The following is a 13,940-nucleotide window of genomic DNA, read 5'->3' as shown; positions in this document are numbered from 1 at the left end:
GTAAGTACTAGTTTTGTCTTCAGATCATCTTGTATGTCTTAACTGGTATATAATTAGTTATAATTTTTAACATGTAATTGCTGTTCAGTCCATTTATATATTTTTCACATTTGAATTGACAGTAGTGTAAGGAAATGTACCTTTTAAATATATTTTAATGGTGAAAGTGTTTTTGAAACTCCCACCAAGGCAGGAGTTAGCCTGCACATGTACGTTAGGCATATTCATTATGGATGAATTGTGCCTGCTGTAATGTCGAGTGAGGCACACCCCTGACTATCCTGGAAAAGGCCCCCCTAAATATACAGTACTGATATATAATTTTGTGGAGGCCAACTGTCCGGAACATAATAGGCTCATTCCACTCACATTAAAAAAAAAGAGAAACACTAGTTAATGCCTGGGAGAAGGAGGCAGCTTCCTTTTTCGTAACTTAAAAAAAACATCAAATCAGGGTGTGGGAGAACCTTGCTGACCATCTGTTGTCGATGCTCACTCTGTGATGTCAGCTCACCTGTTTTCTGACCTTGGATTACTGTGATGTATCATTAAGCCTCACCTCTCTGTAACTCTCCCACTTATTTTATATTCAGCTAGTTCAGACTACACTACTAAAATTGTCTCCAACCCATGGTCATCAAGGCAGGGGCAATAATAGTTAACAGGCTTTTTCATAAATTTACTTAGCACTTTGGCGTTCTGGGCAAGAGAGCACCTGGCCACCCCAAGGCAGTCCTCGCATTTTACGGGAGCGCGCGGTAATTCTGAAAAGTGTATACAGTGGTACCTCGGAACACGAGTGTCCCTGTATGCGAGTTTTTCGGAATACGAGCAGGATTTCCTTGGAAAATGTGTCTCGGAAGGTGAGGGCTACCTCGGAACACGAGTTTGTTGATACGTGTACAGGCTGACTAGCGCATGGTGGCACGGCGATTGCGCCTCGGTTTACCAGTGTCTCGCGCCCAGTGACTATCCCACCTGAATTCTTCAAGGATTTACAGTTTTTTGTCTTTTTTGGCCATTTGAGCATAAAAGTTGTCATTATATATCTCGCCATGGGTCTCAAGAAAGCCATTGATAAGGTTCAACCTAAAAAAATAGCTGTGAGTAGAGGCAGTAGAGGATGTCCCTTCTTGATTAAGAAAAAGTGTGAAGTATGGGAAGAACTGCAAAGTTTTGTTGAAAAAAACTCGCCCAGATAAAGCTGTAGCAGGTCGTTGCATTGACCTTTTAAATGACAATGTGATGTCTTAATACAGACAAGTGTTAAAATGTAGGGAAAAACAAGTGTCTTTAGACAGATTCTTAGTAAAACAAGCAAGTCCTAGTGGTATGCAGACAAAATGTGCAGTGTGTGCATACCAGTGAAGTCCTCACTGCTTGATGTTATAATGGAAGGGGACACCCCTTCCAAACAGTAACACCTCTCCTCCTCCCTCTTCCTCACATCTTCCATACACCAATAGCAGTCCTCAGCAAGGGTAAGTAATAACTTGAACATAGTTTTGTAGGTTTATTTAGATGAATTAGGTATAAAAATTTGGTTTGATGTGGGGTTTTTGGGGTAGTCAGGAACAGATTAATTCGTTTCCCATTATTTCTTATGGGGACATTAGCTTCGGAATACGAGTTTTCGGAATACGAGTTTTCGGAATACGAGTTTTCGGAATACGAGCCGTCTCCAGGAATGAATTATACTCTTAAACTGAAGTACCCCTGTACTCGTTTCATCTTTGTCATCTCAATTCGCGTCCTAGGTTTTTCAATTTTGTATCAATGTGTTTGCAATAGAATTCTCTACAGGACTAAAGGCATATCAAGTTCAAAAGCCCGGCATACCATCCGCAACAAACAAAGTGAGAGCGTGTTACCCGGGAGCATGCAAGAGCAATAAAATGTGTACACTTTTCACTTTGGTCACCTCAATTCTCATCGTAGGTCTTTCATCTTGGTATCATTGTGTTCACAATAGAATTCCCTACAGGAATATATGCAAATATAAAGTCCAAAAGCCTGGTGTACCACCCACAGCAAACAGAGAAAGTGACAGCACATGACCTCCCGTGAGCGCTCATCAAGAGCCATAAAATGTTTATACTCTTCAACTTTATTACCTCAATTCCCATCCTAGGCCTTTCATTTTGGTATCAATGTATTCGCAATGAAATTCCCTACAGGAGTATATGCATATAATGTCCAAAACCACAAGTCATTAATAAAGGTAAGCAATAAATTGTACATACTTTAGTGCTAAAAATTTAGGTGAATTAGGTATAAAATTTACTTTGAAGTTAATTTTTTCTGGGAGTGTAGAACGGATTAATTCAATTTATATTATTTCTTATGGGAAAATTTGCTTCAGTTTACGAATTTTTGGCTTACGAACAGTCTCTAGGGAAGGAGGTCGGGGGTGCGCAGTTCTTATGTTTCTATAAGAACTGAAGCATTTGTTTACTACATTCATTTAGATCTGACAGTTTATTCAATGTGAATATGCTTGCTGTGCATATGCAGGCTAGCTGCTCTCTTAGACAGGAGTTTCAAATACAATTTCACTATTAAACGACACTTTAAAAGGTCCCTTCCTTACTGTAGGCGATGACTTAGCCATTATGCTTATTTATCATTTTAGTCATTGATTTGCTTGTACACATATTATAGCTACTTCTTAACATTTTACAGTGCCTGAGAGCTTCACTGATGTTGTAAGAGAGTGCTATTCATTGCTGCATCGATTTGGCTCCCGACTCCTGGGAGAGGGTATTCACAAGCCAGACAACCCTCTAGTTAAGGCCTTGACAAATCACATGGGTTCCTTTTTTACAAAAAGGTATTAGTATTGCATTGACATGTTTGGATGGTGAACTGTGACATGTTTGGATGGTGAACAGTGACATGTTTGGATGGTGAACTGTGACATGTTTGGATGGTGAACTGTGACATGTTTGGATGGTGAACTGTGACATGTTTGGATGGTGAACAGTGACATGTTTGGATGGTGAACAGTGACATGTTTGGATGGTGAACAGTGACATGTTTGGATGGTGAACTGTGACATGTTTGGATGGTGAAATGTGACATGTTTGGAAAAGAGAGAACATGTACTGCATGCAGTAAATTACTGTGACCATTACAAATATTTTTTTATTTTTATTTTTGGTGCGAAAAGTTTTGACTCTTGTGATAAGGAACTTAAAGGCACCAAATTGCGGTGAAATTTTGGGAGGACAATTAGCACCAAAAGTATAAATAGCATCCAGTACAGTACTGTACTTAAATATTGTTTTAATGCATTGGAATATAAATACTGTACATTTATATGGAGTTTCATATAATTTTCATAATATCAGTTTTGTTACACAGCTTCAGCGTTTAAATTAAATTTTTTATTTAAGTGCTTTATTTATTTTTTATCTATTTTAGTATAATTTAGATGTTTGTATATTGATTTGTAACAAATTTTCAGCACTGGCTCGGTGAAGGCGCATGCATTCTTAGGTCCTTGTTCTTATGATTATGGAGGGTTATGGAACATTGTGGAACTTGTGATGAAGTTTGCTTTTGACTCTAAAATCAAAATATATCGACGAACTCAGGCATTGCAAGTGATACAAAAGTTATATCAGAATAAGGCCCTTGTGGCACAAGGAAATGAAGAGTATGCAGCAAGGATTGAAACAGATCTATCGACAAAAATATTGAATGTGAGTATCTTACCAATTTCTTTAATAGACATTTAAAATCAATAAATAAATATATAGTGTGCTTTACAAATGCCTGTTATCTGATTGGGTTTGTCCGGATAAAAGAGTTTGGATAACTGGTGGGAAAGGCATCTGAATAATAATGTGCAATAAAGATGGAACTAGTTTGCCCAGTGACTGTACCCAGCACCACTTGAGCAGTGTTCATACACTAATGGATGGCTCAGAAACTTTCAACTCTGCCATGACATTAGGTACATTAGAATACACAATAAAAGGCAGTCTCCTGTGGTTACCCCATCACCATTAATCCCCACTTAAGTCAACCTAACTCTGTCATCATCCCCCACCACCTTTTCTGTCTAAATAACTTGAAGATTATAGTTGGAGCATTGTTAACAAGCAGATCAGAACATATGTTAGTGCCCCTTTGGCTCCCTGGAGCTAACAGAGTTGATACGAATGTATTAGACCCTGGCATTAATCTAAACGAATGGAGTTCTAGGCCTACCAAGGACCATGAGCCAGAACCTGGCCCCCTCCCCCCAGTGAGGCATGAGGAGCAATGCTACATTGAAACCCCTCCGTGTGGTTGGGAGCATTCTGTGTCTGCTGTCGACCAGGTCAGGCACCCAGAAAGGTAAGCGTCCCAAAACAAACCCTTATTCTGGTTAAGAAATTGCTACTGACAGCCGAACTAGTGGACAAAACTCCCCAAATGAAAACTAGCAAATGAGCATGACGTCACCACGTCAGTGCGCCGCTGTCTGCTCAGCTCCCCCCTCCCTGGGAGGGGGAAGGGGGAGCCCCAGACTCCTGCGCTGGCTATCCACACCCCATCCTCCTTCCCTCCGGTCGGTGTTTTTTTGCGTATTTTTTACATCTCAGAACTGGGGTGTGGATGAAGCCCTAGACCTCAGGGGTCTAGGGTTTCCCCTTCTCCCTCCCGGGGGAGTGGGGAGCTGCGCAGACAGCGGCGCGGTGACTGTGGTGACATCATGCTTGTTTGGTCATTTTCATTTGAGGAGTTCTGTTCACTACTACGGCTTTCAGTAACAATTTCTTAACCAGAATAGGGGTTTGTTTTGGGGCGCTTACCTTTTTGGGTGCCTGACCCGGTCAGTGGCAGTCAGAATGCTTCCAACCACACGGGATTTCAATAGGCCATTGCTCCCCGTGCCTCACTGAGGGGGGCCAGGTTCTGGCTCGTGGTCTCCTGTAGGCCTAGAACTCCGTTCACGTCACTGAAGTCACTGTACATTCATATCAGCCCAGATAGTTCCAGGGAGCCTCCAGGTCTCACCCAGAAAATGGTGTTTCACGACATTCAACGCTGGTTTTTTTAATTATATATATTTTTTCTGTTCACGTTATGATGTTGATCTATTAGGAAAAGTTGGAGTATTTACCATTTAGATTATGCACAAAAAGTTTGAGTGTGCTTGAAGAAGGTTTATAAATTGGTCACCGGGCCCCTTAAATGGGCCATAGTATTGTATGGAGGAAGGGGGTGCATGGGGGTGTAGGTGTGTGTGGGTGGGTAGCTGGATGTGTGTGATACACTCCCATTCCCAGTGGCCTCAAGTCCTCAATGGCCCATACTCACATGATTTGATCATGTTTACTCTGTGGGTTGGGACCCTGGACTGGAGATAGGACTCATTTTCTTTAATTTTTTAATAAAGGGAAAGTTGAATGTACATAACTTTCACTAGAGTACATTCAGGAACAGCATAATATGTAGTAGTTAATGTGCATTTAAAATACATTCGTAAAAAAGTGCCAGCAGCCTTTACTGGAAAAGGACAATGTATACAATTACTTTAATTCTTTTCCAGACTCTGAATTTATTCAAGACCCCTGAATCAATAAATGGTCAATACATGTCAAGTCTTTTTACCCTTCTTGTTGTCATCTATAAGGTAAGCATTTATGTATTTATTAATCTAATATCCCCAGTGGAGGTATCATATATTTGTTCTTCTTACTGTCTTGTTCTGAAAGTTTTCCATTCAGTATCTAGAATGCCTCATTGTACTGAATTGAAACTGAAAATACTTGTTTAACATGATTGGCACATATCAGTCAGGGAAGACCTTGCCCTTTCGGGCCTGTTCTTTCCTGATAAGTTCACGTAAAATTTAAAAGTCGCACATTTACGCAGGGCTCACCTTTGCTTTCTCAGGCCTTCAGTGAGATGCCGTTTTGGAAAAATAATGGGCACCCCCTCCTGGATTTGAGGGCCCTCAGTATTGAGATAGTAACCATGTAGCACATGCAGCAGCAGCTGACGTCACTGCTGTGTACCTTGTGACACCATCACTTAATAATAACAAAAAATAAAGAACTGTGATTATTTCGTGGTGATAGTGTCATGGAACATCCTGACTGTGATGAAGACTATGTATACAGTTCAGATATCAATAAACACACTGCTGGTTATTATGATTGTAGCACACAGCCGCAGATTGGTGCATCTATATATCAGGAAATATATATACCTCATGTTCCTTTAGAAAATAAACCTGTTGAAAATTATACTACTCATGAGTTGGTGACCAGGATTCTGATAAGTTGTAACTAGAGTTAATGTGAATAGTATATTGATAGACATTTTGCTGAGTCAAGACACGACTATCACAAGAAAATAAAATAAATCTAAACAAGGAGATTGAAGAAATAGAGCAGATGTTGAAACGATCATACAAGTCTGAAGAAATTAAATTGTAACAGAAAGCTTTACAAGAGATAAAGAAAAATCCAAAATATTTTCTGGGAGGAGCCCCTATGGCTCCCTGAAGCTAACAGTGATATCCATTATATTAGTTTAGAGCAGCAGTTAATTTGTCTTGATCCTACCGGGAACCACGAGCCAGAACCTAGTTCTCTCAGAGAGGTTTCACTCGTGGCTTCCTGATGTCCGTTTGCCCTGTATTAGACGATTCTGGACCAGCATCTCATGCCAAATTCTGTCGCTTCTTGTGCGGCATTGGCGGAGCCGCTCTAGCATGCGTTCGGGGTGGATGTTACTTCTGCTCCTCCCATGCATTTATTCACCTCTGGCCTGCTGATGCGCCGCTTGAGCTGTCTTGGTCTTTGGGCTGGGTGCTCTTTTCTTTCTTCCCCCTTGGTTTGTAGTGGCCCCTTCGGTGTGGGATTGTTTTCTTAATGCCTTGTTTTGTTGGCTTTGGCCTCGGGCTCGGGTTGTGGAGCTTCATGCTCTTCCCCGGCGCGGAGGTTTCTGCTCGTTTGGCCCGGTGGGTGTTTTGTTCGTTTGCAGCCTTCTCCTCCTTTTCTGGCGAAGAATGTGACGGCTGGCTTTTGGAGGGTTCCATTGGTTGTGGATGATTGGTGGGTTAGGCCAGAGGTACTTCATGTCGATTGTCCGATGGTGGCTTTACATCCCTACCTGCGGGCCACTGGTTTGGTGGTTGTGTATGTGTTCTGGGTGGATCCGGTTTCCCTGGTTCCCTGTTCCAGGGCTCGTGTTTCTCAGGTTGTCTGCAGAGTAATCAAGTCTAGCTAGCCTGCGGTCTACCCTCGTACCCTGGATGTATGTATAAGTGTGCTGCTCTGGCCGCTGTTTTTGGTAATATGAATTGGGTCAACATTCAGGAGTGGGGGTTTTGGAGGTCAAACAGGGTCATGGCTGCCAGGTATCTTGTGAACATTCTGGGCCCTCTCCTGCCTTGAGTTACTTTGAAACATCTGTCGCGGCCTGGTGTCTCATCTTTGCCTTGAAACCTGTGGTGCTGCTGCCTCCTGCGTAAGTCCCTCTTTTACTTATCTGTGGGTTGTTAGCTTCAAGGAGCCTACAGGGCTTCCCACAGAAAAGCAGTGTTGAATGTAATGAAGCGTCATTTTCTGGGTGAGCCCCGAAGGCTCCCTGACACCCTCCCACACACATGTCAGTTAGGATAGCTTCAGGGAGCCTCCGGGGTTCACCCAGAAAATGTCGTTTCGTTACATTCAATGCTGTTTTTTCTTGATACTTTCTCGTTAGTTAGCTTAAGGGAACCATTCAGTCCCTCCAGAGCAGCTTTGACTGTAATGAAACACTGTATTTCTATTTGTTTGGGCTTCGGTGGTTGCTTGGTACCTCACCCCCTTCCAGCTTCATCGGTAAGGGATTTTTACTAGCTGTGGACTGAGCTCTGTTGACATAGGGAGCCATAGCTCCCAGTGGTACTGCCATCAAGAGATAAGTAGTTGTAACTGTTGGGTTTAACCTGACTATTGAGTGGATCGTTTCTTGTTGTTTGTTGCTTTGCTTCTTTTCAGCTCTGTGAACTCTGCCATTGTCTGTCTTGCTTCACTTACTTTCTGAATGTTTCTTTGCTGAGTGATCGAAACAATTCCTTGCTCTCTGTGCCACTGTGAGGGAGGGGGGGTGGCTAGGTTCTGGCTCTGGTTTCCAGTAGGCAATTTGGACTCCTAGAGCTGATGTGTGATTTGTGTGTATAAAGCTGCCTCAGTGAGCTTGATTTCTGAAGACTTGGCAGCTTCAGGACTGGGAATTATTAAGTAACCCTCCAGAAAAGGGCATTTCATTACATACAAATCTTGATTTTTTATCTTTGCTGTACTGTGTAATCTTCAGGGAGATTTCATGAATTTAACATAGGGAAGGTTTTTCAGTAGTGTATTCCTTGTGATAATCAGGGGCTTACAGTACCTTCTATATTGCATGGAAAAAATGGAGTAGCCTGTTTTATGATTTTTTGAGTAATAAATACTTGTAAATTATGAAATAATAATACAGTATATTATATATATATATATATATATATATATATATATATATATATATATATATATATATATATATATATATATATATATATATATATATATATATATACATATATATATACACACACACACACACACACACACACACACACACACACACACACACACACACACACACACACACACACACACACACACACACACACACACACACACACACATATACATATACATATATACATATATACATATATACATACATACAGTTTGTTTATTTATTTATTAGGGGTACTGACAGATTTCATGAAAATATATTAGTTTCTAAATTATCATATCAACTTATATACCCTTATTTCAGAACCATTCAGTGAGAGGTTCACAGAAAAACTTCAATTGGCATGAAATAAAAGATGTGGTACCAACAATCCGTCAGTGTATTTCAAAAAGAACTCTCAAGTCATTCAGAAAGCAGTATAATAGTCTTCAGCAGACTCTTAAACTGCCAAAACTGGTGTAGTAAGTATAGACTAACTTATCTAGTCAGCTATTTTTGGAAGATAAAATAAAAATTGGGTAATTTAATTAATAATCTGAAGTGGCTCTCAAAAACTTTCATGTTATTACCTATTTCCTATTTCATGAAAAGTTCTTGCAGCAAATGTGTCCTGTCTTCTTTATATACATTTTAACACTACTTTTAAATCTTCTAGTAGGTCTGCTCTTTATATTTTGTTTTATCTAACCAAAGGCTGAAGTTTATAACTAGTATCTTGTTCGGTTTCTCAGGTTTATAATTTTACATCTCATTTCAAGCTAGTAGCTGGTCCCTCTTTATGTGATCTCTTGTGTTAAGGTCTTTTCTGTGTCATTTTATGTTTTCTTGCTAGCATATTATTTGTACATAATCATATCCCATCTTTTTACTGACTTTCTAGCAGCTTATATATCTTGATCATGGAAGCCATATTTTAGGATGGGAAGCCCCTCAGTGATGACCCGGAGCTAGCTATCTGGATAGGCCTACACACACATCATGTCACACCAGGTCCTTTTTAGTCAAATACCTGACGGAGATAAGAGACAAAATTTAACCTACTCAATGGGCACAGGGAGAAGGCTACTTAGATTACCCTAACCAAGAGAAAATCCACCTGAAAGGTTGAGTGCACCAAAACATACAAAAGCCAGGAAAATAGAACAAACTGCCACCAACTGGGAACACAATAGTTTGATAATTATCACTGCAAATAATAGTGATGTGAGTAGTATACAGGCTGTACGGGCCTGTATACTACCCACATCACATTCAGTCACATCCATTCACAGTCATGACCAGTTCACCCAGAAACTGACATTTAATTACATTCAACGCTGGTTTTTTAATGCTTGAAGAGTTTTAATAGATAACTTAATTAAAATAAAAAAACTCCGTTTATGAATTTAATCCATTCCCAGGTTTGTAAACTGAAAATTTTTTTCCATCAGAAATAATGTAAATTGAATTAATCTGTTCCACACACCCAAAAATATTAACTTTAAAGTACATTTTATACAGAGTACTACTCATATTTTTATACACAAAACAATTCGGTATAAATATAAACCATAAATAAAATAAGTGAACATTTAACTGCACTTTACCTTTCCTGAGGACTCTTGTTGGCATATGGGAGGGAGGGAGGAGCGGTGTTGGCATATGGGAGACAGTGAGGAGCGAGGGAGGGAGGAGCGGTGTTGGCGTATGGGAGACAGTGAGGAGCGAGGGAGGGAGGAGCGGTGTTGGCATATGGGAGACAGTGACGGAGGGAGGGAGGGAGGAGCAGTGTTGGCATATGGGAGACAGTGAGGAGGGAGGGAGGGAGGAGCAGTGTTGGTATATGGGAGACAGTGAGGAGGGAGGGAGGGAGGAGCAGTGTTGGTATATGGGAGACAGTGAGGAGGGAGGGAGGGAGGAGCAGTGTTGGCATATGGGAGACAGTGAGGAGGGAGGGAGGGAGGAGCAGTGTTGGTATATGGGAGACAGTGAGGAGGGAGGGAGGGAGGAGCAGTGTTGGCATATGGGAGACAGTGAGGAGGGAGGGAGGGAGGGAGGAGCAGTGTTGGCATATGGGAGACAGTGAGGAGGGAGGGAGGGAGGAGCAGTGTTGGCATATGGGAGACAGTGAGGAGGGAGGGAGGGAGGAGCAGTGTTGGCATATGGGAGACAGTGAGGAGGGAGGGAGGGAGGAGCAGTGTTGGCATATGGGAGACGGTGAGGAGGGAGGGAGGGAGGAGCAGTGTTGGCATATGGGAGATGGTGAGGAGGGAGGGAGGAGCAGTGTTGGCATATGGGAGACGGTGAGGAGGGAGGGAGGGAGGAGCAGTGTTGGCATATGGGAGACGGTGAGGAGGGAGGGAGGGAGGAGCAGTGTTGGCATATGGGAGACGGTGAGGAGGGAGGGAGGGAGGAGCAGTGTTGGCATATGGGAGACGGTGAGGAGGGAGGGAGGGAGGAGCAGTGTTGGCATATGGGAGACGGTGAGGAGGGAGGGAGGGAGGAGCAGTGTTGGCATATGGGAGACGGTGAGGAGGGAGGGAGGGAGGAGCAGTGTTGGCATATGGGAGACGGTGAGGAGGGAGGGAGGGAGGAGCAGTGTTGGCATATGGGAGATGGTGAGGAGGGAGGGAGGGAGGAGCAGTGTTGGCATATGGGAGACAGTGAGGAGGGAGGGAGGGAGGAGCGGTGTTGGTGTATAGGGAGGGTGAAGAAGAGGTGAGACCATCCCCTGCTCACCTTAAATGCTTTCATATCTGTATTACTTGTTCCAGATTTTCCTTTTCACACATTTCACTGCCTCTGTTATGTGGCAGCCAGTCAGAACCAGTCAGTCAGTCACATGTCAGTCAATCCATTCACAGTCATGACTAGTCACAGGCAGTCATAACCAAAGGCAGTCAAGCATTCACAGTTGTAGTAGCAACCGGTTAAGCATTTATGGTCAGTCACGCATTCACAGTCAATCAGGCTTTCACAGTCGCAACCAGTCAGTCAGCAATCAATAAGTTTAATGTCAAGCGCTCGGGGAGTCTGCCTCCTGATCTATCAGCTGGTAGCAAGGAAGCCCACTGTATTAAGTCAGTATGGCTGGGAGGGGTACAGCTGGGGAAGGGGTCACTGGGGGGGGATGAGGGGATGGAGGTATTGGGTAGGGTGCTTGATAGGGGGATGTAGGTAGCAGGGAGGGACTGGTTTGTGGGATGGGGGGGGGTCCTGGGGAGGGACCGGGGGTGACCAGCTCCTGTGTTAGTCCTAGCAGGAAGCTCGCCTACTCATGCCACCACCTGCCTGTCCACTGTCTCCTGACAGTGGATGGAAGTGCCAGTTGGTTCTGGCCCATGTTCGGACTTGGCTGGACCATGTTCGGACTTGGCTGGACCATGTGTGGGACTCTTGCACAGCATCCCTTTCCCCTCCTATAGCCTTGCTCCAGTTGCAGTCCCGCCATTGGCTGTTTTTGTGGGGGTCCCAGGTTACTCGGCGGTTGTTCAAGCAGCTGTATGGGAGCCTGAACTTTTTCTCCAGTGTGGCTGGCGATGTGGAGGATTCAGTGGAGAATCCTCTGGAGAATCCTCCGCTGTGGAGGATTCTGCCACTTCCACCGCTGTGGCAGTGTTCTTTGGGACTCGGTGATCCAGCTCCATTCAGACTGCCAGGTCATGAGGAGGTAGTGCTAATGAGCAAGGGGGCTAGTTGGATGACGTGTTGCTTGTTTGTTTTCTTTATAGGGGATTTTTTTTTTGCAATTTTGAGGACATAGCTCACAGTTTTAATCTGACAGTGGTCTGTATTGATTTGCCTACCGTTGAGGGTGCCTTCGCTGGTAGATGGCAAAATATGACATACATTACTTTAAATGTAAAGTGGTCATAGCTCTCTGCATCTTAAAAATGGTGCAAAAAAAAAAATGACTTAACCTGCGACTGATGACCCCAACTAATTTAGCACTATATCAGTAGGATAGCTTCAGGGAGCCGACAGGGCTCACCCAGAAACTGGCGTTTAATTACATTCAACGCTGGTTTTTTAAGGCTTGAAGAGTTTTGATAGCCAACTTAGTTAAAATAAAAACAAATAATACATTACCAGCCTATATTAATTACTGTAGCATGTACTACTTGAAGTAGCAAGTAGCTTGAACTCATTATACTCATTGTGCTTATTACACCACTCTGTTTCTATCCTTATTTAATCATGTATTAAATATACATTTGTATTACTTTTTATTAATATTTTATTTACTTTTCTGGGGGGAGCCCCTTCGGCTTCCCGGAGCTATACAGGCTGATATGCTAATGTCAGACTTTGGCATCAGTCATCTGTATGGAGTTCTGTGGGCCTATAGGGGACCACGAGACAGAACCTGGCCCCCCTCAGAGGCAAGGGGAACAATGGCCCTATAGAAACCCCCGTGTAGTTGGAAGCATTCTGTCTGCTATCAACCGGATCGGGCACCCAGAAAGGTAAGCATCCCAAAACAAACCCCTATTCTGGTTAAAATTGCTACCCAACGCCGAACTAGTGGATAGAACTCCCCAAAAAGAAACGAGTAAACTAGCATGACGTCACACGTCACCGCGCCGCTGTCAGCGCATCTCCCCCCTCCCCGGGAGGGGAGGGGGGAGGCGGTTGAAAGGGGTCCTGGTTGCTTGTTTTCTTGTACACGTTCCTGGGCCTAGTCGGGCCTGTGTCGCCTTGGGACGGCATCATTGCAGCCGGTTGTCTCAGTTTTGCGTTGTGGAGCATGCAGCGACCGCCTCCCTGATGAGTTCCTCTACTTTCCGCTGTGGGTAGTTAGCTCCGGGGAGCTGACAGGGCTCCCGCCCAGAAAACCAGCGTTTAATGTAATGAAACGCCATTTTTCTGGGTGTGACCCGGAGGCCCCCCGGCATCCCTCCCTCCCTCCGGTCGAAGTTTTTTGCATTTTCTTGACATCCAGCCTCAGAACTGGGGTGTGGATTGCTGGCTTGGGGGTCTGGGGCTCCCCCTTCCCTCTCCCTGGGAGGGGGGAGCTGTGCAAACAGCGGCGCGGCGATGTGTGACATCATGCTAGTTTGCTTGTTTCTTTTGGGGAGTTCTATCCACTAGTTTGGCATTAGGTAGCAATTTTAACCAGAATAGGGGTTTGTTTTGGGATGCTTACCTTTCTGGGTGCCTGATCTGGTCGATGGCAGACATAGAATGCTTCCAACCACACGGGGGTTTCTATAGGCCATTGCTCCCCTTGCCTCTCCGAGGGGGCCAGGTTCTGGCTCGTGGTCCACGGTAGGCTCACAGAACTCCATACACATGACTGATGCCAAAGTCTGACATTAGCATATCAGCCTGTATAGCTCTGGGGAGCCTCCAGGTCACACCCAGAAAATGGTGTTTCATTACATTCAACGTTGTTTTTTTTTTTCAGCACTATTAAAAATTGTGATGAAGCAAATGCTGCACCCTTGCGT

The 13,940-nt window shown here is 43.6% G+C and overlaps 1 protein-coding gene across 1 annotated transcript in view; it reads left to right on the top strand.

The window, feature by feature from the left end:
- The window catches only part of LOC123745750 (myb-binding protein 1A-like protein), a 55,752-nt gene that overhangs the window by 41,368 nt on the left and 444 nt on the right, over window positions 1-13,940 (top strand). The window contains exons 15-19 of the mRNA XM_045726568.2: window positions 2,683-2,830; window positions 3,467-3,704; window positions 5,543-5,626; window positions 8,815-8,972; window positions 13,898-13,940. The exon at window positions 13,898-13,940 is cut by the window's right edge and continues 444 nt beyond it. Of these exons, the coding sequence (XP_045582524.1) occupies window positions 2,683-2,830; window positions 3,467-3,704; window positions 5,543-5,626; window positions 8,815-8,972; window positions 13,898-13,940 (671 nt within the window). The remainder of the gene's footprint in view (window positions 1-2,682; window positions 2,831-3,466; window positions 3,705-5,542; window positions 5,627-8,814; window positions 8,973-13,897) is intronic.

Source organism: Procambarus clarkii, chromosome 88 (genome assembly GCF_040958095.1).
Source record: "Procambarus clarkii isolate CNS0578487 chromosome 88, FALCON_Pclarkii_2.0, whole genome shotgun sequence".
Classification (NCBI taxonomy): domain Eukaryota; kingdom Metazoa; phylum Arthropoda; class Malacostraca; order Decapoda; family Cambaridae; genus Procambarus; species Procambarus clarkii.
The sequence above is the reverse complement of the archived record's forward strand: the minus strand, read 5'-3'. Positions and strand labels throughout refer to the sequence as shown.